Below are 27,513 nucleotides of genomic sequence, written 5' to 3'. Positions count from 1 at the left end.
CCAAATCTGATATGAGATCTCTCAAAATATGTACAATATAAGGATTGTACTGTACTGTGAAGTTTACTCTGCGATGAGATATTTGTTACAAATATTACTCCACCTCTGACTAGGCGTTTTATGCTCCTTGTGAATGTCAAAAAACTGTCTGTTAAAGCCCAGTATGGCATTTCTTATATGATTTTGTGTTATACCAGAAATAAATTGTTGTTAGTAATTTGGTTATTAGGAAAAGCTGGACACATAACTAATGACATGCAACTGTAAACACTTCTGTATTATCTACGTAACTAGGAAATGGGTTACACCATTACCAGACCCCATAGGCCCAAGAGTGTCACAGTCACACACATATGTTTAAACTCTATGAGCATCTTATATAAAAATAAAACAACTTGTGGGGGTGTGGTCTCCCTTGGTGATTTAAGCCAGCGGTCATTAGATTGGTGGAAGGAGTAATGTACTAGTAGGACTGTTGTGCTCTACAACATCTGACCTTGATCTGCAGCTAGTTAGTAACATACTATCTCAGGTACACTGTAACTAGTCCATTACTGGGCGAAACAAGTGGCAGCCATGGCTCAAGGAGCACTGTTGTAGGACTTTTAACAAGAGAAAGGCACTTTGACTACAGGGTGCCAAGCCTGAGAAGCCTTTAAAGTTCTTTTTGTGAGGGGTCCCTTTTCAGCTCAGTGTCAGGCAGGTCTGTTAAATCGTTTGAACACAAAGGGAATGAATGATTATGTATAAGCAGGTGGAGGGAGTTCACTATTCTTCTTACCAGAATCCAGTGTCAGTTCTTTTGGCCCTTGAGTGACCTCGATTGCATAGCAGACAGAGTCCTCGATTTGTGGGAAGGTACACACAGATGGTCACCCCAGTTTGTGGACTACTTGCCAATTGTATTTTATTTCTTTTATAATACAACGGTGGAGATACAGCACTGAGCTACTCAAGAACACTGCTATTCCCTTCTACCTTCCCCCCTAATTGTACCTCCTACTTCTTTTTATATAAATCAATAAACTTTATTAACTGCCCAACATGAACTACTTATTACAATTGTTTTTGAATGGGATCTGGCCCACTGGCGTAGCCACCTTGCTGAAGGCCCCTGTGCAGCGCCCTGAGTTGTGCCCCTCCTGTCTAGCATAACTCTTAGTAAATTATTCCTAACTAGATCCTAGGGGCAGGCTGGGCAGTGGCATCCACGATCGTGTTACTATCACACACTAGTGACAAATAAACCAGCTCTCTAAATGAAATTTGTAATAACTTTTTAAATTGCTTTATTACAGCCACTGCAAAAATAAAATAAATTGTGGGAATGGAATGTGGGAGGTGTGGGTACCTACTAATACATAGTACATAAATCTATCTAAAATGTGGACCCCCTTACTTTTCCAAGACAACTTTGTGAAAAATAGTGATTAAAATATAATGTAAGCTACAAAGTAGAAACTGTTTTGGGAGATAAAATTATGCAATTTCAGTTTGTAACAAAGTAAAACAACAACACCGGCTGACAGGGTATTACTACACAATCAACCTGTTTTACACAAGTTCTGAGAAAATTGACATCCTAAGGTGGACACGCTCACAAATTCTCACATTCGTGACACTAATACACAGCAAGCCAAACTAAGGTACACAATAAAACAAATTACAGATTTGTTAAACTGTTAAAGCTTACAAAAGTGGAACTGACTGACAAGTCACAAATCTTATTACTTCTAATATAATATCAGGAGGAGGAGTATAGGAAGCTAATGAAGAACTTTGTTACACAGTGCGACTCAAACCACTTACACCTGAACACCAGCAAGACCAAGGAACTGGTGGTGGATTTTAGGAGACCCAGGCCCCTCATGGACCACGTGATCATCAGAGAAGACTGTGTGTAGAGGGTACAGACCTATAAATAACTGGGAGTGCAGCTGGATGATCAATTGGACTGGACTGCCAATACTGATGCTCTGTGTAAGAAAGGTCAGAGCCGACTATACTTCCTTAGAAGGCTGGCGTCCTTCAACATCTGCAATAAGATGCTGCAGATGTTCTACCAGATGGTTGTGGCGAGTGCCCTCTTCTACGCAGTGGTGTGCTGTGGAGACAGCATAAAGAAGAAGGACGCCTCACGCCTTGACAAACTGGTGAGGAAGGCAGGCTCTATTGTAGGAATGAAGCTGGACAGTTTAACATTCGTGGCAGAGAGATGGGCACCGAGCAGGGTCCTGTCAATCATGGAGAATCCACTGAAAAGTGTCATCTCCAGGCAGAGGAATCACTGTCCTGCTCCACTGACAGACTGAGGAGATCATTCCTCCCCCACACTATGCGACTCTTCAGTTCCATCTGGAGGGGTAAACGTTAACATTATTCAGTTATTGTCTGTTTTTACCTGCATTTTTATTATTCTTTAATTTAATAGTTTTTTATCAGTATGATGCTGCTGGATTATGTGAATTTCCCCTTGGGGTTAATAAAGTATCTATCTATCTAGTACCTTAAAATATTCGCTTGTGTGCCATCAGTCGGGCAAAAATCTCAACAATATTTGACAGGGCAAGTTGTCTGGCAAGCTCGTTTTCGACTGGGAGTACAGCCAAGCCATTAAGTCTGTCTTGGGATGTGGTGCTTCTGAGGTGATTTTTGATTAGATTTTTATCATGGAGAACGATCGGTCACACGCAGCAACAATCACTGGTATTGTCAGGAGAAACGTGTAAGCCGTGTAAACGTCACTGAAAGTACATAGTTGATCTATCAGCAACAGTTCAGGTACTTCGAAAACAGTCAGCTTGGTTGACAGGATGGATTGAAAACATACACGAAATAACAATTGAGCTTAAAATGGCGGAGAAATGTCGGTGCTATAGCTTTCAAAAATTTATACGGCCCCGAGTGGGCCCCCCAAGCTCGTAGGCCCTTCTGCTTTGCACAATCTGCACAATCCATCGCTACGCCAGTGATCTGACCTCCCATCTGCCTGCGAATCCAGTGATCTGACCTCCCATCTGCCTGCGAATCACTTGTTGCTGACATAAGTTTCACCAGTGGCTGCCGTTTTGCATTTCTTAGGCATATACAGAAACACATTTTTAAAACAGTCCATTACAACGGATTAAAACTTTTCGAGGACGATATATCCAAGACTTATTGCGTCTGCTGTATATCAAGCATGTTCCTTCATGCACAAGAAATTACACGTTGTATTAAATAGAAATCGGGACACTGACTGACGCTGCTCAATCACAGTTAACTGGGTTCTGGACACTTCATCTTAATAGATTTAGGCGACTAACGACTCGCGGCCGCTATAATGGGTGTGTGTGCACGCATACCATGTGCTCCTATTCAGAATTTACAGTATCTATTCCCTATGTCTGTTTAGGATATGGATGGATGGAGAGACAGGAACATCCGTCCAACTTCTAAACCCGTTTCGTGCAGTTCAGGTACACGGGGACAACCACAGGCTTCGTATGAAGCGTAACATTGAGCGGCACTGCTCAGGGTGACAAAGTCAGCTGACATTCATGCCAGTTCCCTCATATACACCAACTGAGAGTCGGCAATAAATCCACCCCACTGAAAAACCTTGGATATCACGCAGGAGTTTAAAAACAGACATGACAAAAAAGTGCATGATACACATTGACAACAACCAACTCGGGTGTAGAACATCCTCGAACATTGAGGCAGCAGCGCTAAATCACCTGCTAAATAAACAAAAGCAGACGTCACCCAGGCACTAAACTGAAAAGCGCGCGGCTAGAGATCTTGGCTCGTGGGTGGGCGGGACGAGGCGCCTGGGAAAGAACGCGCGCGGTGCTACCTTCCCTGTCAGTGGAGCGTCGAGGGCGCGGAGACAAAACTGTACGAGCAGCCTTGAAAGTGTCGCGGAGGTGGCAAGCTGCAAACCACGCAAGTATCTTTAAAACTAGCATTTATTCACATTTTCTACACGATCTAATGGCCATAAACGTGTTCATGTGATAGTGATTTTGACCAAATATAGGGCCTTACCTGTGTCGAACGTTCTTTGGTGTTCATGAACGATTTTCAGTTCCCCGGTTAAGAGAATGCACTTTTTGCTTTCAGTTAAACGTTTTATATAGCATGATTGATTGTTTATTTATCGGATGTTTAATCATAATTCGGTGCGAGCTTGCTTGCCTTGTTTTACATATTTAAAGCAGTTTCACTTGTGCCCATTTGGACATCTGCGCCCTGCATTACCCGTTGAATGGATTTTTGTACCCGTGTTTTCATTCGTCTTAACAGAGATTCGTAGACAGAAGAGACCCTATTTTTGTAATATATTTTATTAGAAATAAGAACAAAGCAGGTTGGCTTTGATACATTTGTCATTGATATGTCATTTTATATTCGAACAAGAGTCACACAGTTACTGAAATATATGAGCTCGGTGCGTGGATTTGTTGGCTTAGAACTCAATACACAACCAGCAATGTTTCTCTCATTTTTTTTTTTTTTGGTAAAATGTCATATGTGAAGGTCCTATAAGGATAATTGCTAAGCCTTCGGCTACTACGATTTAGATCTAAGTTTGATAAAAATGCGTTTAGTTTGCAGGTAAAGCTTGAGATGAGCTCAAGTTTTTTTAGATGTCCATAACATAACGCAAATAATTTTTTAGCTTTTGTTTGTTAAGTTTAGTATTTTACATCATGAAAATAAACATGCTAGCCATACATGCACTGTGGAGTATTTTGATCTAGAAATTACTACTTATTTATACAAAAATGTTTAAGATTACTGCCTCCAATATGAAGCAAACAAAAAGGTTAATAAGAACAAGAATTAAGAGGTGTTAATCTTAAACTCTTTAGTACAATTGAAAGACCGGGTCAGGAACCCAATGTGCTGTATTAGCTTCTGTTTTACAAAAAGGATCTAATGACAGCTGGCAATTGTATATGTGTATTTATATATACACACACAGATATATATATTTCATGTCCCAAAGTACAGTACTTAGCACAACTGATCGCTTTAAATTAGCCTATTGTAGGTGCAAGAGTGTGTCCCATAATGGAATAATGGATTGGTGCTCCATCCTGGGCTTGTTCTGCATTGAGCCTGATGTTGTTGAAATAGGATTAACCTCCAAAGAGGTTACAGGTTTTCATTTCATGCCTTTTGTAAGTACACAGTAATTCTTGCAGCCAATTTGCTTAATGCTTAATTAGCTTGCTTACCATTTTTTGTAATCTCAGGTTACTTTTCTAGGAAACTGTGAAAGAGGATTATTGCAGTGAGAACACTTAGTCAATTCACTCCTCAAACTTCTTTGTAGCTTTGTTTTAATTGGTTTACTCATTAATTAATCAATTGAGTTACATTTTATTAACTTGGATCAATTAACAGTAATCCTAGTGGTGAAAAGTGAAGAAGATACATTGATTTCATTTTCACACGTGTGTTAATTTGTTTTATTTCATTTCCATTTATACCTTACATCTTTCAGAAGCAGGGCTTAAAATGCACATACACATATTTTCTCAGTCTCCTTATTCCAATTGAAGGTCACAGGGAGCTGGAACATATCTTGGAACCAACCCTGGCTTGGATGCTTGTCCTCCTCCAGGGTACACTCTCATAAATATACACAGACATTTTAGAGTGTCATTTTAAATTCATTCAGTCTGTTTAGGAAGTGAGAAGAGAACTGGAATTAGCAGCGGATACAGAGTGATAGTACAAACTACATTCAGTGACAAAGCCTGAATGTGAACCCAGAATACTGGTTATTTGAGGCAACAATGCTAAGAACTTTGTCTCATACCATGTAACATTTAAATTAACTATTTAGAAGTTGATTACAAAACAATTGAAGGTTACCAATCCTAACGCTAATGTTAGGGCCACAAAAGCAAAAGAAAACCCTTAACTGGTATTGCCTTTATCCTTACAGTGGTGGGAATGAAAAATCACAGTCTTTTGGTGGTGCTTTAGAATAGAATGACAACCTCAAGTCATTCTTCTAGAGTGTGAATGCTTAAGATCTTAAATAGTTTACAAACAAGATAATTTTGTGTGAGTTTTTGATTCAATAAATTTAACAATCACTTCAGCATCCAAGTGGAGGGGCTGGTGGAAATTCATATCAGTTCCTGATCTCCAGATACATATGATATGGGTCTCCTAGTAGGCTCATAAGGGCCAAGGGTTGGAAAGAAAACATGCCATTATAAGCAGTGATTAGATTTATATCAATTTAGAAGTTACAGCTTATTTCAATGAAAGGTACTTTTTCATTCAATGTTTTCACCTTTAGCAGCATGATAGCACATAGAGTAATGCTCTTTCCTTATGGACCCAGTGTTCTAGGTTTAAATCCTGCTCCTGGTTGTTATTTGTGTGGAGCTTGCATATTCTTCCTGTATCTGCATGGGTGCTTCACTGATATTCCAAAAATATATGTGTTAGATTAACCAGCAAATCCAAATTGATGCCATGTGTGTGTGCATAAGTGGGCCTTTCAGTGGACATAAGTACTACAAGTATAGGCTGCAGCTCCAATGACTATGAATTGAATTAAGCAAGTTTGAGAATGTTATGTTTTCACCTTAGGTGTTAGAATATAGTTTGGCTCCTGAGATTTTTCTATGTTGTTTTTTTTATAGTGTCACCTGATAATATAACATTTTTATTGCAAGGTAGTATGGCCTAAATAAGCTTGATTTGAAAACACAAGGTTGCATAACACACCTGTATATATGAGATTTTTTTTTCTTTTGTCTTGGCGCATATTCTAAGAATATGTAAATTAATTGCTTTCAGAAGAATAACATTTTGAGATGCTTGAGACTGAATGCAAAGACAGTGCAGACAATGTGTAGTTGGAATGTGTAGATAAAACAAATGTAGGGTTGCGGCTGCAGGATTTATATTAGCTACAGATTTGATACTCATAAAGAAGTGCCTGTACCCTTTCATGTTCAACCTGTCTGACCACTTTCAGCCCTGGTTTGTAACTAGCACCGTAGCCCCAATGAACATAGTCACAGATTATCTACTTGCTTAAATCAAGCAGAGTATCTTGTTTCAGGTTTATTATTGCTAATCTTTGTTATTCATTTCTCCTGTGGTATGATCTGTTCTGGTGTGATCAAGTGCAGACTGCAGTTAATGACCATTAATCTCCCATAAACAAAACAAAGCAACGTCAGCCTTTACAGTGCAAACTAATATTTTAAACTTGACTAAAATCATCAAAGATACATGTTCTAATTTTGTGACGGTGGCCACAAGCAGCCAAGTGTAATCACACTTATGTGATTAAACTGTTTAAATATTTTCAGTTTTCTAGCTTCAGTTGTTTGAAGGCTTTTAAGAAAATATTTTCTAAGAAAATGTCGAATGGTTCCTTTCAAATGGTAGAGCTTTTTGAGCATACTAGTTGAGGTTTTATGTTTTCAATTGTAGTAATATGAGGTTGCTTTGTCAGCGCTATTACAAATAAAACAATTACCCATCCATCAGTTCTTGCTTCAGCTTAATCCATTCAGGGTTATAGGACAGAGCCAAACCTGGCAGCAATGAGCACAAGATATGAATCAAACCTGTACAGGATACCAGTCTATCTCATGGCACAATTGGTCATAATCTCAGAAACCTGGTCATTCTTGGGCAAATTTGCAGTCTTTTGGACTTTGAAGAAATCACATAGTGTACCACCTTTTAAAACAGCCTTTTTAATCAGTTACGTCTCCAAAAATATGTAGAGGTTTCTTATCAAATATGGTTAAAATACTTCTGAAAAGCAAAAACCATGTGTTCATCTTAAGCAGTAACACATATTTAGTTTTATTCAATTTTTTTTCCCCCCCTTTAGAGCCATCTTGACAGAAGCATGAAATGGGTGTGCAGAAATATTTGACATGCGCTCTTCATCGTATCCAGAAAGGACCAGGTTACACATACAAAGAGTTACTTGTCTGGTACTGCAACAACACCAACACCCATGGGCCAAAGAGAATCGTCACAGAAGGACCAAAAAAGCGTTTTCTATGGTTCCTTTTTACTCTTGTATTTGCTGCTCTGGTGTTCTGGCAGTGGGGCATCCTTGTTCAGACTTACATGTCTTGGGGAGTTAGCACGTCTCTCTCAGTAGGATTTAAGACTGCCCCATTTCCTGCTGTTACAATATGCAATGTGAATCCTTTCAAGTAAGTATGTATCAGCTTTGGAAGTGTCTTCATATACTTAATAAAGTCACATGCATTGCACTTTAAAGTGTGACTTGGGATCACTTGGCTTTCAATTTAGGACTAGTTTCAACTTTGAATCTGTTGCTGATAGTTGGATAGTAGAGACTCCAACTGCCAATGATTTGGATCTGGGAGGATGGCATGCACAAGTATTTGCAGTGAATTTTAACAAATTTAAATGTGACACATACCTTAAAGTGATATTTCTTTGGTCCATTAAAGTATTTTAATGTGCCTCCTGAATAAATTATTCAGGTTTCCCCTCTATTAGCTCTTTGAGCACTTTTGATATTGATTCAACTGAATGAGTCATCTCTAACATTACCCATTAATGTTTGTAGCAGTTGCCATTAAACACATTCTTCTAGTACTAATCCTACTCAAAGTGATAAAAGTCCAAATGATGACTTTATTTAAATGCCACAGTGCACTAAGCTCCCTCTCCTCCTCTATACTCATAAACCAAACAATAATCACTACAATAAACAATCCTCCACTCCCAGACGCGTTGCCACTCTTCCACCCAGCTCAGCTCGCCCATCTGGGAGCTCCCACAGTCCTTTTATATATCCTGATCCGGAAGTGTTCCCAATCCCCAGTCCATGTGATTCTTTATCACTTCCGGGTCAGGTACAAGTCCTTCTTCTCAACCCGGAAGCACGTCGCTTTTCCTATGACGTACTTTAGGGTTATAGGGCACAAATGATTCTTCGGTCCTCCCTGCAGCACCCTCTTGCGGCCCATGTGTTATCCAGCAGGGTCGTGTATAAAAACTACATAGTCCATGACTCCCTGCTGGTCTTCGGGGCACCTCCATACTGGCGGCCTGGGGGTATTGGCCGGGATGATAAGCCGACCAAAGACCACACTATATCTATCTATCTATGTATCTATAACACCTGCTGTCTCATGCATCTGCCTTTTATTTCAGGTATTCCAAAGTGAAGCCATTAATAGAAGATTTGGATGAGGCTGCGAGGACAGCTTTGGCAAAAATCCACACCTATTTCATAAGTGGTAAAGTGTCTGAACTGCCTTTGATGGCAAATACATCTCTAGTGTCTGCGTTTTTGCAGAATATACCACTAGTTATAATGGATGAAAGTGATGTAAATAATCCAGCTATCATCAATTTATTTGAAAATAGTACAGATGGCTTTGTTCTAAATAATCCACACCCACCAACATCAGACCTCAAGGTGGCAATAAAATTGGTAGGTAAAAGTCTGTTTTTACTGTTTTCTATATCATGTCTTAATGTAAAAACTCATGGATGCATTGCCCTTTAGTTTATATAATATTGGACAATTAATAAAGACTGGCATAAATAAAAGGTATAATGAATAAGATCCATCCATCCATTTTCTAACCCGCTGAATCCGAATAGGGTCACGGGGGTCTGCTGGAGCCAATCCCAGCCAACACAGGGCACAGAATGTATATTTGCCCTTAGGATTCAAATATACATGTATTTTAGTCCCAGTCTAATAAAATTTCCCAACCAATGAAAACAAAACAATGTGTTTGGATACAAAGTGTAAAAAAATATATACAGGTATACATTAACAGCTGTGTTTCCTGTACTCCCAGATGGGCTTAAAGTGTAGACGGACAAACAAACTGTAATTGCCTTTACTTCACTATTGGCACATAGGTTTATCTTGCTCAACTGGAAGAATCCTATCCTGTCTCTTTTAAGTCAGTGGCCATCTGATGTTATATACTATTTGAACTTGGGGAAAAAAATAAAATTTTTACTTAGAAATAGAACATGTTTTGAACATCTTATAACTGATGGCCATTAAAATACTGGTTATTTTTGAAAATGTCAGCAACAGTTATGTAGATAAAAATTCATGATTTATAATAAAAAAATAAATTTAAGTAAATTGAAGAAACCTATAAACCCTAATAATAAAGTTCTATATGTGCCCTAGAAGAAAAACTGAAAAAGCCACAATAAAACATTATAATACATGTGGCACCTTTAAACCCGAAGATGTATATCAAGTTTTCTTAATTGTTAAACTACACCTCCCTCCTCTGTGCCAGTTATTATTCCACTTTTAACTGACACTTTGGACTGGAGTTTAGTGTGCAACATTATATACTGTATACATTTTTCGGTAGAAGATTACGACAGTGCCTAACACAAAATATGTTAACCCCCACACACACATACACTGTCCAATGGAATTCATATCTGTTCTGTAGTTGTAGGCCTGGAATATCACTGTTGCAAATCTGTAAAATCAAAGACAGGGAATACTGCACAGCTTTAATTGGCCATTCATTAATTTACTGAATTCATCCATCCCCAGTGTAATTTTAAAATGACCTTTAATTAATCATACTTTATAAATGTTTATGAAGAGACCTAGGACTCTTCTTTGAAAGAAGCTTAATCAGATACAGGAAAATTGATGTATATTAAAATTCATAAGGACTTGGTGATCACTCACATTACATTGTATTGGTAAAGATATTTGAGCTTGTGTAGGAGACCCTGTACAGGTGTGTGATAAGTTCTAAATATAAAAAATTGAGTTTTTATTCTAAATTGCCACTTTTGTTATTTTAGTGCAGTGCAAATAAAACAGAATGCCTTTATTGGAATTTCACCTCAGGAGTCGATGCTGTGAATGAGTGGTATTCCTTACATTTCATGGACATTATGTCTAAATTTTCTATTAGTGAAAAAAAACAAATGGCATACAGTGGGAAAGAATTTATCCTAACCTGTCTTTTTGGGAACCAACCTTGCAGTTATAAGTAAGTATTGATAAAAATGAATGTTAAATATTTGTAACCAACATTTGAAACCTTACTATAAAGAAGAATTATAGATAAGTCTTTCACACATATGTGCATTTGTCTAAGGGTACATGAATAAGTGCAGCAAATACATCTATAGGATCCTTTCCTTTAAAAGATAATTATTTGAAACACTTTAAAATTGACTTACAACCTAATGAAAATTGCTTTTCTGTATATTAATGGTGAAGCCAAAATATAATGTCTTTAGGTAGTATAGCATGCACTGAACAAATGGTTCTATTTGCAATTCCAAAACTGTGTAGAGATTTTTTTTAAAGTAGTTCAGCCCAGTCAACATAGTGCCTTGGTGAAAGTTTGTTAGTACTCTGTTAGCTGCTGTTCTGTTGAAACTTGCAACCATTTTAGAAACCATTTGCCACCAGCTGCTATTCCTGCACGCACAAGATATTATTTACTGAATATGTGAGGGTATTAATTGTTTACTTAAATGTGCATATATTGTAGTTTTGAAACACATCATGTATTTAATGTTAACTTGTGATTGTTGCAGTAGCAAATTCTTAATCTGTGTTTTTTATTTGGCTTTAAGCACAGTAAACCCCTCAAATCATTAATCACATCTTTTAAATACATAAGTAATGCATTTTTAAAAATATATGAACTTGTTTAAACCAATCAGGGCTGCAGAAAGCAGGAGCCCATTTTAGCAATACTGAGCTCAAAGCAGGTATCAGTCTTGGATGCGGTATCAATCCATCTCAGGGCAGTCTCGCTCACACACACTTATACACATACTCTCACCCAGATCAATAATGTCCTATTAAAATTATTCAGTCATTAAATTTCTATCCATATTTTTCATTCCCCAAAACAATTTATTCCAATACAGTGTCTCAGGGAGTTTGATTCATCAGAATTGTTTATTTAATTTTAGGGCTGAACTGGTGCTAGGCTTTCCTGAATTGTGATTTTTGCTATTTTATCCTTGGTGAAGCGAGTGCTTAAAAGAGGATAGACTGTTTGACTCTAAGCCTTTTAAGTGTGGGTGAATAGATATTTTTATATATTCTGTGTGATGGAATAGGGTTACTAATATGTGTTTTATTTATTACCATTTTGTTCAGAAATTTCAGCCAGATATTTCATCACTTTTATGGAAACTGTTATATTTTCAATTGGGGTCTGCATGACAAAGCAATTTCTTCTTCCAATCCTGGAGGAGAGTTTGGTAAGTAGTTGCAGTCCATTAACAATGCTTTTGGCTTGATTGAGAACACAAGTAATGGGTGATACTTCTGTAAAATATAAATTCAAAATTCTCATACAACACAAATAGAGTTTATGGGGGTATGGGAAGAATAACACCTCATTGTGCTCTTGAGTCATGAAGAAAGCGTTAATGAGTGTTGGGCCACAAGAAGACACAATAGTTTGCTTAAAACAATTTTCAGTTTTCCATAAACATGATTAGAGCATAGGAACTATAAAGAGAATCATTTAGATATTCATCTTTCCATTCATTATCAAATCTGTGTTCAGTTGTGTTGCTGAGACTGTAGTCTATCCCAGCAGTATCGGACAGAAATCAATAATTAACCCTGAATGGATTTCCATTCTGTTATTCTCAGTCATATAGACCGAGTTAGACTCAGTAGTTAACCTAACCTCCATGTCAGTGGAGTGTGGGAGGAAAGATGAAGTACCTGGAAAAATTGTGTCATCGGATTACTCTAAATATTTTTGGCAACAATCTTCCATTCATTTTTACTCATTTTGTCCAAAGGTTTAAATGTAGTGTTAGACATCAACCAGAAGGAGTATATTCCATTCCTGTCCACTACTGCTGGAGCAAGACTGTTGGTTCATGAACAGAAAAGCTTTCCTTTCCTGAAAGATCTTGGCATCTTTGTGCTTCCGGGGACTGAGACTTCAATTGGTATATCTGTGGTAAGGTCTACCAGTAGTACTTGAGATAAGTCTTTATTTCAACTAATTGTTTTACTATCATTTACTTATGTTTTTTTTAACGGTCTTCACATCTTTAGACAGAAAAATATAAAAAAACCACATACTAATATTTTTTTTCTTGATAAATGTATACACATTATATAGTACGTTGCACAGCATCAAGAGGTTTTAGTGCCCACTTATGATCTGTGTATACACAGTTATGTTCTTAATGTCATAAAAATAGTTGTAACCATGCTTCAGTTTGCCTGAAAGTCTACCATACCTCTGTATAATTTTCTTGCTTACTGTTTTTTATATATTGATTGATGCCTATTTGCACAACTAAAACAGCCATAAATTGTGGATATATCATCAACTATTAGCAGGAAGATTACCCCTGTAAACAATAGCCAGAAACAGACTGGATGATGCATGCACTCTTGCTCAGAGGCTTGTTCATCAGTCAGTATTAAAAATCCATTTCCTTTGGGTTAACTAGAATTTTATGCTAGTGTTTAGAATGTCAGAGCTGTCCTCTCATTATTTGAATAGCCTTTTTGGACATAGAGAATTAGTGAATAATAGGGTAGTCCTTGACAAATAAGAGTGCAGAGTGAGGATATTTTGAAGAGATAAACCTAAGAAAACTGGAATTGGTTGTTACCTGTAGACTGACAAGTTAGTAAAATATGGCGTGACTGGGAAAAAAAAGTGTATTTAACATTAAGTGAAATTTTAAATTACTTCCCAAATAGCCTGTTTGACCAAAAGTGCTTGTGTTGTAATCCCGTACCTCCACTGTCATTACCAAAAGCACCATGAAACTCACTGGTTAAATGCATTACATTTTTCTGAATCACACAAAAAATAGTCACAGTAGTTCTGTCATAATTTCCACATACAAAACAAGGTATTATTCTGCTAAAGTGTGAAAAATGCAGCTTTTGTTCTGAATTTCTACTACTCATTCTTTGGACTTAAATTTTTTTTTTTTTTTTTTTGCGGAGGATAAAATTGAACATATGGAAGCACCTTACTCTGACTGTACACAAAATGGATCAGATGTCCCTGTTACTGATTTATTTTATAAGATGTATGCAACCAGCTATTCAGTGCAGGTAAGCTGATCCCTAAATGGATTATGATAGAACCGGATGATACTTTAGCTGGGAGCTTCAGGTATCTGTATGGTGAATACAAAGAAGGTAAAAGAACTATTAACAAATGTCTTATGGATCCTGTGGATTTTTTTTTTGTGCAGAAGTGAAAATAAGCCGCTGGATAAATTATACTATATATGTAATATGTAAAAATGCCTCAGGTGTCAGTCAATGCAGTGATCCTTGTCTGACACAAGGATAATTAAATTGTAAATGAAATATTACAGTTTAAATATCAGTGAATTAGCAAAAAGCTAGTTTGAAAAGTAATATTTCTTAGCAATTTACATAGATGTATTCTGTACTCTTTTAAAATTATTGATCATAAACCTCAATGCCTTTGAAGTGGCAGTGGTACTCACTGGTCTGTGTTTAGAAAGACACATGTTCTCTCAAGATTGAATTAAAATGGAGTATCTAACCAGTGTTAACTTTTCTGCATTGTTCAAAGGGAACATTATTGTATGGTAAGATTAAACTATATGATAAATCATGGGCAGGTACATTCTCGTTTCCTGTGGCAGAAAAGTAGAGTTACAGTTCAGAACATTTTTTTTGTATGTATTAAAAAAAAAGTAGGTAGCAAGATGATGAGTAGGCACATGCATTGCCACAAATATAAGCAACTTTGTCCCTGCACTAGTGTCCACAAATGGCAATGAATTAAGTTTCAGTGAGAACATGTTAAAGCGGTGCAGCAGTGGTTTACTGATAATAAACTTATGTCTCAAGAGCTCTTGGTAAGGTGATTTGTTTCACCCTAGGCTAAGATTCCATAATAACAAAAGTTCAATGTTCTTTCGTTTACATTGTTTCTCTTTTTCTCCTCTTCTGGTAAAAAAATCTTTATTTTTAATACAAATACATATACTTCATGATATCATAAAAATGTTAGTTCTGTGGAAGTTGACATAGTGAGATTTATATAATAAAACATCAATATAACCATACAGAATAATCATCACCAACCAGCAGCACCAAAACAGTTGATTTAAAAAAAACATTCAGACATACTGTAAATAAAACCAGTTTTCAGAGACAAATGTATTACTTCAGAAAATTCAAGTTCAAGAAGTTAACTTCCTTTTGTAATATCTGGTGTGTATGTTAAGTATACTGCAACAGCCACTTTCGCTTTTTGTCAATTTAGAGATACATAAACAGTTTGTGTGTGTTACTTAAAGTGTATTCTAGCCATCTGAAGACGAAACATACCTTGATCCTAGTCATGGTGGAATTGATTTTTGTCTTGTAACCATAACTGGGGAGATAGGGGTGGGTCAAGAGTCTTTAAAAATAGAAAACATAAAATATTGCCCCTAGGGTGACTTACCAAAACACAGACCTATGGCCCATTTTAAAAAAAAAAAAAACATTCAAAATGATCCTCTACCTGAATGTATAGTAATTTCCTAAAAGTTCTTCCAAACAATTTATAAAACATCTGTACCCAGGAATAAATATTCCTTGGTCCTTTTCACAGATGACCTGTATATAAATCACATATGACCATGAAATTATACTGACATGAATGAGAGTTTTGCCACAGCTTGGAAAACACTCTGTAATACATACAGCAGGATATAATTGTTCTGCCTGGGCAGAAATACACAAAAAAGACAACTGAAAATTCTCTTAAGACCAGAGGATGCTGAGCCAAAAATTGTAGTTTTTAAAGGGAGCGAAAGGTCAGAAGTAGGATTCAAATGAATGTGCACCTGAACCAAAACAGTAATCCAAACTCAAAGTCTATGTAAATGAAGCAAAGTCTCTGAATTCTCACCAACATACACTCTAAATTGTTTTGGAAGTGTGGAAGAAAAAGTACACCACAATATTGATTAAAAAAAGATGGTCTTTAATTACAGTCTCATAAGATGATTCAAAGTCACTAATAGATTTGAATAATTAGATCACTATTAAATGGGATTTCATGGGAATCCAAACTCCTACATGTGTCTCTGCCAGTACAGTAAAATATTTTATTTTTCAGTGCTTTAAACAATGAATATTGTTTTACAGCAAGGAAAAGGGCAAAAGCACATTGTTCCTGTTTTTCCATATAAGCATATGTGGCAGAAATATTGCTAATTAGGCTAATACATATGGATATCACTGTTTGGTTTTCCACAGATGTATCCACAATCCTAGACAAAGGTTTTGTCCACCACAACAATCTTTATATAGTCTCTCAGATGGCATTTGTATGTACAACTTCTGTGACTTCGCCCCCTAGTGACATGTCACCATATAATTGCAGTAGCTCAATAAAGTGGCAGCACCCAACTGAAAACAAAACAGCATTGCAATAGATTTTCAAACACAACAATAGTTAAATTAACAAAGCTCAAACAGAAACATTAATAAAAAACAAAAATATACATTTTGAATTCTGAAAACCTCCATAAAATTACTTTAACAGCAAGAAAAAATGATTGACCTCAAAAATATTTAACATGTTATCACAATAATGCCATGTAAACAGCAAGAAATCTTCCAAGAACAAGTTTTTTTTTTAAATGACGAGTACGCAGGAAATTCATTGCAAAAAGAAAACATTCTCCAAATGGAACATGGGTTCTGATGATGGGGTATAGACGAGGTGAAATATTTTTTTATTGTACCCTGAGCACTGGGATTAATGTAAAATAAAAAATATGTAATACTTGATAGACTGAGACAATGATAGTCAAAAAACAAATCAAACAAGGTTTGACTAAGGGAAGGTTGAGATAATCATGACTTCTCAGCAGCCGTGGCTCAAAAATGTTTGTCCATAAATTGTATATGTAGTGCACACATTCATTAGTAAGGAGTGGTGTAGACTGGTAAGGTTAACATCTAATTTTAAGTTAATGATATTTGGAATGCTGAGACACAAACATGGGTGCTTTGTTATAGTCCACAGCAAAATGAAAGTAATGCGTAAGTCCTTATTGTGTATGTTTCTAGTTAAATGGATTTAAATAGGGCTTTTATGGCTTGCTTTCAGTAGCTTTCTGCATTGCTCTTCTGCTGACCTATAACAGTCATTCTCTTTTTGCTTATTGTTTTCTTTAGGATATAAGGCATTAACACTTGACATTAGATGTGCTTAATTAATTATTTTTATGTGTTTGTTATTGCTTTTGTATAATTCTTGTAAAGTTATGAGTTATTCTTCCACCTGGGGGAAAAAGTGACTGAGAAGTAGCCTACTGGTATATTTGCAGAAAGAAAACTACATATACACTTCATTCAGCTTCAGTATAAGAATGTTTTTACATCAGCTTCAGGTTTTATAAATTAATATTTTAATGTAAGATCAAATCTGTAGAATTTAAGATCAAATTTGTTCATCTGATTGTTTTATAAACAAGAAGCCTGATTTTTCACATAATGGTTAATAACTTTATTCTATAAGAACAGGCATATAGTCTTTTCATAGGACTGGTTCTTGTGACAGAATTTTAGGACGTCAGACCAGTCTTTAGATAATCGCAATGAATTTCAGAGTTGTAGATTGTTACAGTATTCTTTGTTAGTGGCTAGTATAACAGTTTTAAATAAGTGCACATTTTGTACTATATCATAGTTTTGCCAGTGACTTCTTATTAGCTAACAGATTCTGCAACATTAGGTAAATTTTGCTTTGCGTTTTTTGTTTTTTTTTTTCTGTTTCCACAGTCATGTTTAAGATCCTGTTTTCAAATGAACCTTGTGAAGATGTGTGGGTGTGCTTATAATCTCTACCCATTGCCTGCAGACGCACCCTACTGCAACTTTAGGGATCATCCAGAATGGGGTGAGGCTTTTCTAGGGGTCTGCAGTCCTCTAACAGTGTCCTCTTATCTGTAGTCTGAAAGAGCCACATTGTCTTCTACTCGTTGCGCCAGTGAACTGCATGCTTACTACTTTAATACCTTGTCATTCCAGTGTACTGCTATCATAAATGGAAATATTCTGCAGAATCTGAGCTACTCTGTCTTCAAACATGCAAGCAATCCTGCAAGTATGCACCATTCTAATTAAATCCGATTTTTGTAATGCTTACATCTGAAGTAAAATTCAGATATGGGTTTAGAGTCTTTTTCCTCCAATATGTTAGGTGGTTAATTCCATAAAGTATTTTGATTCTTTGTTGTAATTATACAACATGCTTATTAAAAAACGTATAACAGCTATTTAAATGTTATTTAAACTATCCACCCATACAGATAGTACTTTAAATAAAAATGGTAAATAAAGCTGCCTAACCTGCATATTTTTGGAATGTGGAAGGAATGCAAAGTAATGAGTACAACCCACACAAGCATGGCTAGAAATGTGCAAACCACAGGTTTAGAATGACATGATTAGGACTAGGATTGAAGCCGGTCTCCTGAGGCAATGAGTTGGCAGTATTCACAATTTTGGCACTATCTTGGTATCCTCCTTCAGAAGTGAAAAGTGAAACTTTTTTAGAGAAGAACCATAAGATACGCATAAAATTAAAAGAAACCAAACAAACTGATACACAGCAACCAAAACCCAGACAAAAGGAAATAACTGAAGTCAAAAAACAGGCAAGAATTCAATACTAAGAAAGACGCAAAGGAAAAAGGAGAAATCAGAGCTTCATTTATTTATTTATTTATTTATTTTAAGGTGTTGTGTCCACGGCTTGAATAAAGAAATGATCTCCTAGCTAAACGTTTATCCTGTTAAGCCATTGAATTGGAAGTTGTAACCTCTTAGGTCAAGTCCCTAGAAATGTAGGATGAGACCTAACGATTCACCCAAAGTTTAGCCGTTAAGATGGTAAAATATTTCAGCTTTACTTAGAAGTGAACACACTCCAAAAATGAAACCTGGCCTCACTAAGACTAGAGTCTACAAACCAAACCCCATTAAAATTTCCCATTTGCTTTCCTTTGTGAAGCTTGCATATTCTTCCCTTGACTGTGTGGCTTTTTCTTCATGTACTTTGATTTTCCTTCCACATTCCAGAGACAAGCATCCAAGGTTAATTGTTGAGAATAAATTGACTCACGGGGTGTATGGCCGGGTTTATACTTCACACGACGTGACGCATGCTGCAGTGGACGCTTCTGCTACACAAGCGTTGTACTGTTTATACTTGTGCGCATACTTTACGGAAATCTGGAGGAATCCAGCAGGTGGCAGTGCAAGATATTATCACAGTGAGAACTGGTTCGGCTTCGCTGTGTTATGAATTGCCTGGAACACTCATTAAATTCCGATGACACCTTACCGCAATATCTCTGAAAAGGATGTTTAATGATTAAATCCATCAATTCAGGGATGTGTCCATTCCAGCAAGCATTGGACACGAGGCTGAAACAATCCTTGGATGGGCATCAACTCATCCCAAGGTGAATACAAGCACTCACATACACTAGCGTAATTTTAGTGTAACCAAATCTGCATATCTTTGAAAGGAAACCAGAGCACACTGAGGAAACCCAGCAGGAAAACATATAAACCCCAAGCAGGGAATACCATCGACATGACTCCCTGCCAGACAGCAGTGCTACCGCTCTCACACCATGTCACCCCCATGTGTGTAATTATTAACAGTGTTCATTATTTAAATTAAATTAACAATTTATCTGTAAAATGTAACATACATACTTTAATGCATTTCATCATGAAAGTGATATCATGTATAAATCTAAATATTCTAAATTTGCAGAGGAATTGGTGGTGCTAAAATGACTCTAGTGTATGTGTGTGTTTGTATTCACCTTGCAATGAGCTGAGGCCCCATCCAGTGATTATTTCTGCCTTGTGTCCAATGCTTGCTGGAATGGACACATCCCTGGATTGATGGATTTAATCATTAAACATCGTTTTTAGATATATTGCAGCAAGTGTCATCGGAATTTAATGGATGTTCCAGGCAATTCACAACACAGAGAAGCCGAACCTGTTCTCACCGTGATAATATCTTGCACTGCCACCTGCTGGATTCCTCCAGATTTACTTAAAGCATGCGCGCAAGTATAAACAGTAAAGCGCTTGCATAGAGGGAGCATCCGCTGCAGCATGCGTCACGTCACGTGAAGTATAAACTCAGCCTAAGTCTGAGTTTGCCAGTGAATCCTGCATTATACTCTGTGCTGCCAGAATAGGCTGAGCCCACACACCAATTCTGAACTGGATTAATCAGGTTTGAGAAAATATGTTATTTTATGTTAATTTCTGCCTAATGTTCATGTGAGTAAGTACAATTAACTGGCTCATTATTACATGGCTATCCACAAACTATTTTTGCATTTCTTATTTTTATGGTATGGTAAAAATATTGGCTGCAATCCAGTTTTTGGGGTCTTTTCCTAGTTGCATTAACCTCTAAGGCATACAGTATATATTGTTTTAATTTGTAATTTGTTTATATAATCTCTAACTTCATTGAATTTTCTAGGATAAATTTAGTGCAGTCATTGTATTTCATTAATTTTTACTACAGTATATTAATCCTTTTAGCACATAATATATATAATGTCCAGACTCTTTGTTACAGTGTTAGTTTTTTCTGTTTTCAACAGTAAGGTAGGGCTTTGACATTTGACTTTTTGCTTTGGTCTAAATTGGCCCAAGACTCTACTCCTGACGTCTCCTTTCAGATCCAGTCTCTGGCTATTCCCCATCCTTGCCTATCTGTTACATAGCAAGGCCAGTCTTACAATGGAGTGGTAGGAGAGCAAGATAAACAAGGAATGATTGAGGATTATGGCAATATCTCTCTCCTTCAGCATTGTGTATCTTTTTGCCTCCATCTAGTTGAGTGCCTTATGATACATTTGGTAATGATTGCTGATTTTGTCCTCTTATGTTTTTTTAACCTTGTCTTTGGATTTTAATAATCAAATAGAACATTTTTCTAAACTACATTTGTTCATGGCTCTTCATGCACCTGCTCCTCCATGCTCTCTAATCCCATGGCTTGCTTGTCCTTTTTCTAAAGCTGTTGTATTGTAGGTGGAGGGAGTTAGAGCTTTGTTCTACATATTAATGTAAAGATGTGGTGACGTTTGCCAACCTGATAGCTTTAGCTACAGGAAAAACACTGCCTTCCTCAATTTTGAAAAATTAAAAAAAAAAAAAACTAGTGTGTTTATTATTTTCTTACCAGTATATATGCATACACATGACACATTTGAGTGTTCTGTTACTATTTTACTTAAAAAAAACCTTATAGTGGGATTACCAATTAAATAATGGAAGAGGTTTTCAGGTAAATTAGCAGTAATCTTCTTCAGTTGTTGCTGCATGTTATATTTCCCTTTTAATGTTTTTTTAATGTTCATTGGCTGTAAGGTTGTCACTGTTGTCATTTTTCCATTTGATGCTGGGCTACATTTTTGAAGATTTTATTATCACTTCATTCATCCACTGAGCAGGGTGCTTTTCTATTCTTTGTATTACTATGTCCTTCTTTTTGGGTGTATATTTATTGCTAGCCTGCCATGGCTACTCAGGTCCATCTACTACTCCAGACATAGGAATTATTGGGGCAACATCTTTAACTCTTGGGATTGTGTTCTTCCTGGCTTATGCTTGCATCCAACAGTGACCCATTAGTGCCTATCACTTATGGCTTGGATGCTCAGCATCTTCCGGAACAACACGGGAATGAGTTCCTCCAGTTTTCTGTTGCAACAGAGTCCAGGTATTTTTCTCATCAGGATAAATTACTTTGATTAATAACTGCAAGAGAAGCTAACACTTCCAACAGATGTGCTTTGTTAGGAATCTGTTGCTTCATTAAAGACAAATATTCGACAAGGGCAACACTTTCTTATCAGTATTAGAGTGTTCCAGAGTTAGGCATATTTCATTTTTTAGGAACACAAATAAAATGAGGGAAGCAGTTACTCTTACTGCAGGTGACACCCATGATATTCTTCATCTATACCATCTTTTGCCTGATCAAACATCTTATCTATTATGCTTTTAAGAACTGCTAGGATTTAACCCAACTAGCATCTATCTAAACAACTCTTTTTAATTTAAATAGTGTTTTTGCCAGCCATTAGCCCATGACTTTACCAAAATATACAGTAGCTCATTATGTGTTTTTTCTCATCAATCAACCTTTACACTATCCTAGCGATTCATTGTGCGGACTGCCTGATTGTATTGTGGATTAAGTTAAACAAACCCCACATATTGCCACTAATTATTCTGCACAACCACTCACTTACCTATATGCAAGTGTTGTTTCCATTGATCAAGCCTGAACATTAGAAGTAAAGTAAACTTTCACAGACAAAAAATATCCCAGCCAACCAACAGTGATACTCTCACTATGTGTGCCAGCAAATCAAAGTTGAGGCACTTTTAATTTACTGGATACAGTTCTCCCTCCAGTTTGTCCATTTCCTCTACTGACTGACAGGGATAAAGGCAGATTTATAATGGTCTTCACAAGTTGTGAAACAATTCTGTATATTTCAAGACATATAGTAAACATTGTATGCCGTTTTACAAATAGTTTAGCAAAAACAGGTTATCTATAGTGTTGAAGGTTTTTCATTGTTTTTCCCTTTTTCCCTCAGTGAATCTCAGCACTTGTTAACTGTGTCCATGGCTGACTGGCCATCAGAATCTTCAGAGGTAATTCTTTGTTGTAATTATTTAGTGTAAAACATTTGTTGTATATTGTCCACAAACTCCTAATGCTTGGAAATTAAAGGGTATTTTTCATACCCATTTAATTTGGACTGGGGTCATGTGCTACTGGAAGTCAGACGTGGCACTATGTGTTTAGATTATAGGAAAACATTGATACCACTTAGGAGAGAATGTACAGATTACTAACAAAGGGCAACCCAGAGACAAGCTAGGGCCAAGAGATATTAGGTAGTAACATTATAGAAGGTCTTCCTTAACTGTAGTATATGAAAGATGTATGTTGGCTCAACTCAAGATTGGAGTCTTTACCAATTCAGTGTTTCTTTAATTAAATCTGTACTTATTCAACAATGTATCCATTTTCACCTACTTTCTTTGTGTAGGGCTGTGGTGGGACAGTGCCTATTCTAGCAACGTATGGTATAAGATAGGAACTAACACCAAACATACAGCCACTTCATCACATGGCATACTCACAAATAAACTCAATCATTTGGGGCCACCAACTAACCTAACCTGCATGTGCTTGGGTTGTGGCAGAAAAACCAGAGTACAGGGTGGAAACAACATGTAGACATAGGGAGAATATGTGTACTGCACACTGGAAGTGGCCAGGCTAGGAGCTGAACTCAAGTTTCTGGAACTTTGAGGCAGCAGTGAAGGACACTGAGCCATCATATGAAATACAAGACCTAACCTTGGGTAGAAGCCTAGTCTTTTACCAGATCCACGCACTGGCACCAGGACAATTAAAGCATACAGATACTCAGCATTGCCAGTGACTAGCCCAAGAACTGAGCTTTACTGCCCAGGAATTGAGCAACTAAAGTCTGATTTTTACTAATTTTGTGTGTCATTTTTTTTGAACACTAAAGTGAAATGGATTGTAATTTTTTAAATATTAAGTACACATTTTGTGTTCAAGGTATTGCAACAATCCCTGTCTGTAGTACTATTACTATGTTTTTTATTAGCTGTTGCCTGTAATCAAGATGACTGAGGAGATCAGAACACATCATTGACCAACAGTCTTGATGTTTAAGGTCCATTATCTTTTCCATTGCACCACAACAACTGCACATGTTCAAGCAACTTAACTAAACTGTATTATTATTTTTTTTACAGGACTGGATTTTCCATGTTTTATCCTATGAAAGAGATTTTTCAACCAATGTGACCATAAATCGGTAATTGTATTCCAGTTTAATTTTTTTTTTATTATTAATTATAGTTAACAGATTATTGAGAAAAATAAAGTGTTTGCTATTTTAAATATACTTTACTACCCTAACAACTTTAGTTGTACAGAATATGATTTGGTGAATCACATGCAAATAAAACATCTGTACAAATGTGCAATATGAGGACAATATTATTCATTGTTCCTAAACAGCTCACAAACAAAACAAAAACACACAGTGAGAAGGTATTCTTAAATAACAACACTTATTACTCCATAAAAATGTTGACAGATGTGTTTTAAAAGGTAGGTTTGAAAATGGCCGTTAAACCTGCAGTGAGGCTATCGTGTTATAATGGAATCCTCTTTAATAAAACCCCTGTGTGCGTCCAGGTGTCCGTGTGTGTGTCTTCTGGTGAAGTGCGCATGCGTGGGCCACGCCGCGCATCACGCCGTGCCCCACCCATGAACACGGCACCGTGGACGCACACACACTGGAAGCTGGGCACACAGCGAATGGCATAGCCGCTGCCGCGCATGATAAGCAAATAAAGCACACACACTGGAAGCTGGGCACACAGTGAATGGCCTTGCCACGGCCGCGCATGATAAGAAATAAAGGACACCATTGCTGGGGAGAGTGCTGATTGGGTAGTTGCGGCCGCGCACATAAAATCCGTTGCTGGGGAGACGCCACACATACATTAATCAGCTGCATGCCAGCACAGATTAAAATACTTGCTGGGGAACTAAACAGTACTTGCTGGGGAGACAACACAGGTACGATTATCAGCTACACGTCACACATTACATCAGTTGCTGGGGACACTCTGCTGATTGCCCACTGTTGTGACAGAAAATTAAAGTCATATTACGGACATCAAAGCCAGGATTACTGTCAGAGAAAATTACAGGCATTTTACAGAAATAAAAAACCAGTATTACTGCGAGAGAAAATTAAAGACAATACAGTGACGCATATTACAGCCACATACAAGCCAGTATTACTGTAAGAGAAAATATTACGGACCTATCTACTAACAATATAACTAATATACTAACAAAATAAAAGGACACGTCAAGTAGGACAAAAGACACAGACAATCAAATCCTATATAAGCAACATCTCCTGGAAGAACGGTCAGCTCAACAAGTAAAAATCAACAAAAGAAAGGCTGAAAGACAAAGAAAAATACGAGCAAATAGATCGATTGAAGAAAAAGAAAATGAGCGTCAGAAAAACGCTAAAAGAGAGACTCAGAAGAGCAAACCTTAGAAAAGTTGGCATTTACTTGCCAGAACCAGTATTCAGCCACGGTCAGTTATATGTTGCATTATCAAGAGTTAGAAGTTTTCCAGATGTTGTTGTCAAGGTTGTAGAGATTCCTGAACAAGGCAAACTGTTGCCAAACTCGGACAAAATATTTACAAGAAATGTTGTCTATAATGAAATTGTATAGAAAAATCTCATGAGGTAAAAAAATAGAAAATTTTACCTAAATATCTTCTTCAGATATTGTGTCTTACAGATTGTTAAAAAGTTTTACACTAAGGCAATATTAATTATACTTACTGTATTGTCAAAAACGTTTATATTTTATTTTTATTATTATTTTACTTTAGGCTTCTTGCAGAAATATTTTTGACAAAAAAAAAAAAATTAAGACAAGAAACAGAATGAGGTCAAGGTCCCTTGACATTTAATATAGACTGTTGCTACTAATGTTTATGCACTACTGTTCTAGCACCCATTATTGTAACGGGCTTAACGTCTAGTTTACAGAATAAACATCTACATTGTGAAAACACTTTAGTGGGTTAGCTAAACTGGCAAGATCAAAATGTATTGGTGCATCTAAATGGTATTTGACAGAATTTAGAGAGGTTTTGTAGAGCTATGCATTGATTTAAACTAGGGAGTAAAGTTGAGTGTCTGGACAAATATCTGCATTTTAAAGAATGTAAAGTATACCTTTGCCATGGAGTCTTCCTCAGCAGCTCCACTTGCTTTAAGTCTTTAAGCTTGTATTGTGGAAGGAAACAGATATTCTCAAAAACACACACACCCCTGTGGGGTATGGCAAACTGCACGCAGGGGAGTTTATAATTTAGCTGCCGTGAAAGACAGAATTACAAAAGAGTGTTGCAGGTGGTATTTTCTAATAGGAGGGGCTGTTATTTAATATTCCAACCAAGAAAAGTATGTAATTATAGATGGGTTTTCTAAGCATTTTTCTTTTTTGTATCAATTTAACGAAATTCAATCTAATAGGAAATTTTTTGTTTATTTTTTCTCTACCTTAAGGCAGCATAGTGGTTAATGCGCAGTTCAAATTCTGGATTTGAATTCTACATCTGATCATTGTCTGCATGTCTTTTTCTCTGGGTACTGTACTTCTGTTTCCCTCCAGATCCCAAAGAAGTGCTGGTTAAACTGTTTGTGATTGATGCTTTGCCTTGTGTATATGTGTGGGTATGTCCAGGGAATGTTTCTGCTATGCCAGGATAGTCTCCAGCCTTCCATGACTATAAAAATTGATTAGAAGTACTATTAGTATACTGCATGCCATGATTATATTATTTTCCTTTCTAAGAGCAGCAACCCATAAACCCCCACCTCCCCAGCCTCTTTCAGTTCCATCAGGAGAAAGTCACTAAATAGTTCTGATGGACAGAAATATTTCATTTTGATTTAGGACACATAGCTCGATATGGTGTAAAATAGTGATATTTTGAACCAGGAGTAGCATATGGTTGTGTGTGTGTGCCTACTAAACTCATAAATAATGTAATTTCTATTTTGCAGAGATGGAGTTATGAAGATGAACTTATATTTTAAGGAAATAAATCACAGGAGCATAACAGAATCGTCTTCTACTACAGTAAGTTATGGAAATGTAAGAAGTAAGGAAACATCTCCAATACATCCATCCTTTTTCAAGCCCCTTAATCCACTTCATTCATTGCTGGTGCCTGTCCCAAGAACGTTGGGCACAAACCATGAACTAGTCCATCATAGAGCACAATCATGCATACACCCACACAATCATATCAGGAGTGACATGGATGAATGTGCAAACCCCATGCAGACAATGAGAAAAGCAGAATATGACAGCATTATTTTGGTGCTGGGAAACAGCAGGTTCAAGCCCTGCCACTCATGCCACCCAACTCCAGTGCAAAAGTAGTTGGAGTACACCTGTAATGTTTTTTTTTTTTTTTTTAAAGACAAAAGCCTCTATAGCCTATGTATACTGTATCTAAAGGGCCGAAAGTGATTGTGTGTCTGTGTGTTTACTAAGCAATATACTGGCAACATCTCCAGCAGTTGTTGCTGCCTACATCTGATGACTGCTAGGATAGGCTCAGCTGCCCTACAACCCTGCCCTGGATAAACAGATAAAGAAAATGAATGAATGGATGGATAATTAGTCGTGTGTGTGCATGGTTCATCCTACAACCCAAAGCCATGTGTTATGTTAATTGGTGATTCTTTGCTGGCTCAAGATAAGCAAGTGTGATTGTGTGTATGAATACACCCCTAGTGAAGTGGTATTAATTTCGGAGTCGGCATCTGCCTTGCACC

General features: G+C 36.9%; 1 protein-coding gene across 1 annotated transcript in view; it reads left to right on the top strand.

Moving 5' to 3' along the window:
• The first annotated feature begins 3,816 nt into the window (after positions 1–3,816).
• The window catches only part of LOC120542888 (amiloride-sensitive sodium channel subunit beta-like), a 30,464-nt gene continuing 6,767 nt past the window's right edge, over positions 3,817–27,513 (top strand). Inside the window, exons 1-12 of the mRNA XM_039775605.1 lie at positions 3,817–3,927; positions 7,865–8,198; positions 9,172–9,454; positions 10,822–11,012; positions 12,143–12,246; positions 12,802–12,965; positions 13,976–14,086; positions 17,795–17,912; positions 18,044–18,119; positions 22,672–22,729; positions 23,873–23,934; positions 26,734–26,809. Of these exons, the coding sequence (XP_039631539.1) occupies positions 7,888–8,198; positions 9,172–9,454; positions 10,822–11,012; positions 12,143–12,246; positions 12,802–12,965; positions 13,976–14,086; positions 17,795–17,912; positions 18,044–18,119; positions 22,672–22,729; positions 23,873–23,934; positions 26,734–26,809 (1,554 nt within the window). The 5' untranslated portion in view covers positions 3,817–3,927; positions 7,865–7,887. The remainder of the gene's footprint in view (positions 3,928–7,864; positions 8,199–9,171; positions 9,455–10,821; positions 11,013–12,142; positions 12,247–12,801; positions 12,966–13,975; positions 14,087–17,794; positions 17,913–18,043; positions 18,120–22,671; positions 22,730–23,872; positions 23,935–26,733; positions 26,810–27,513) is intronic.

This window comes from Polypterus senegalus, chromosome 13, assembly GCF_016835505.1.
Source record: "Polypterus senegalus isolate Bchr_013 chromosome 13, ASM1683550v1, whole genome shotgun sequence".
NCBI lineage: Eukaryota > Metazoa > Chordata > Cladistia > Polypteriformes > Polypteridae > Polypterus > Polypterus senegalus.
This window is presented reverse-complemented; position numbering and strand designations above follow the sequence as displayed.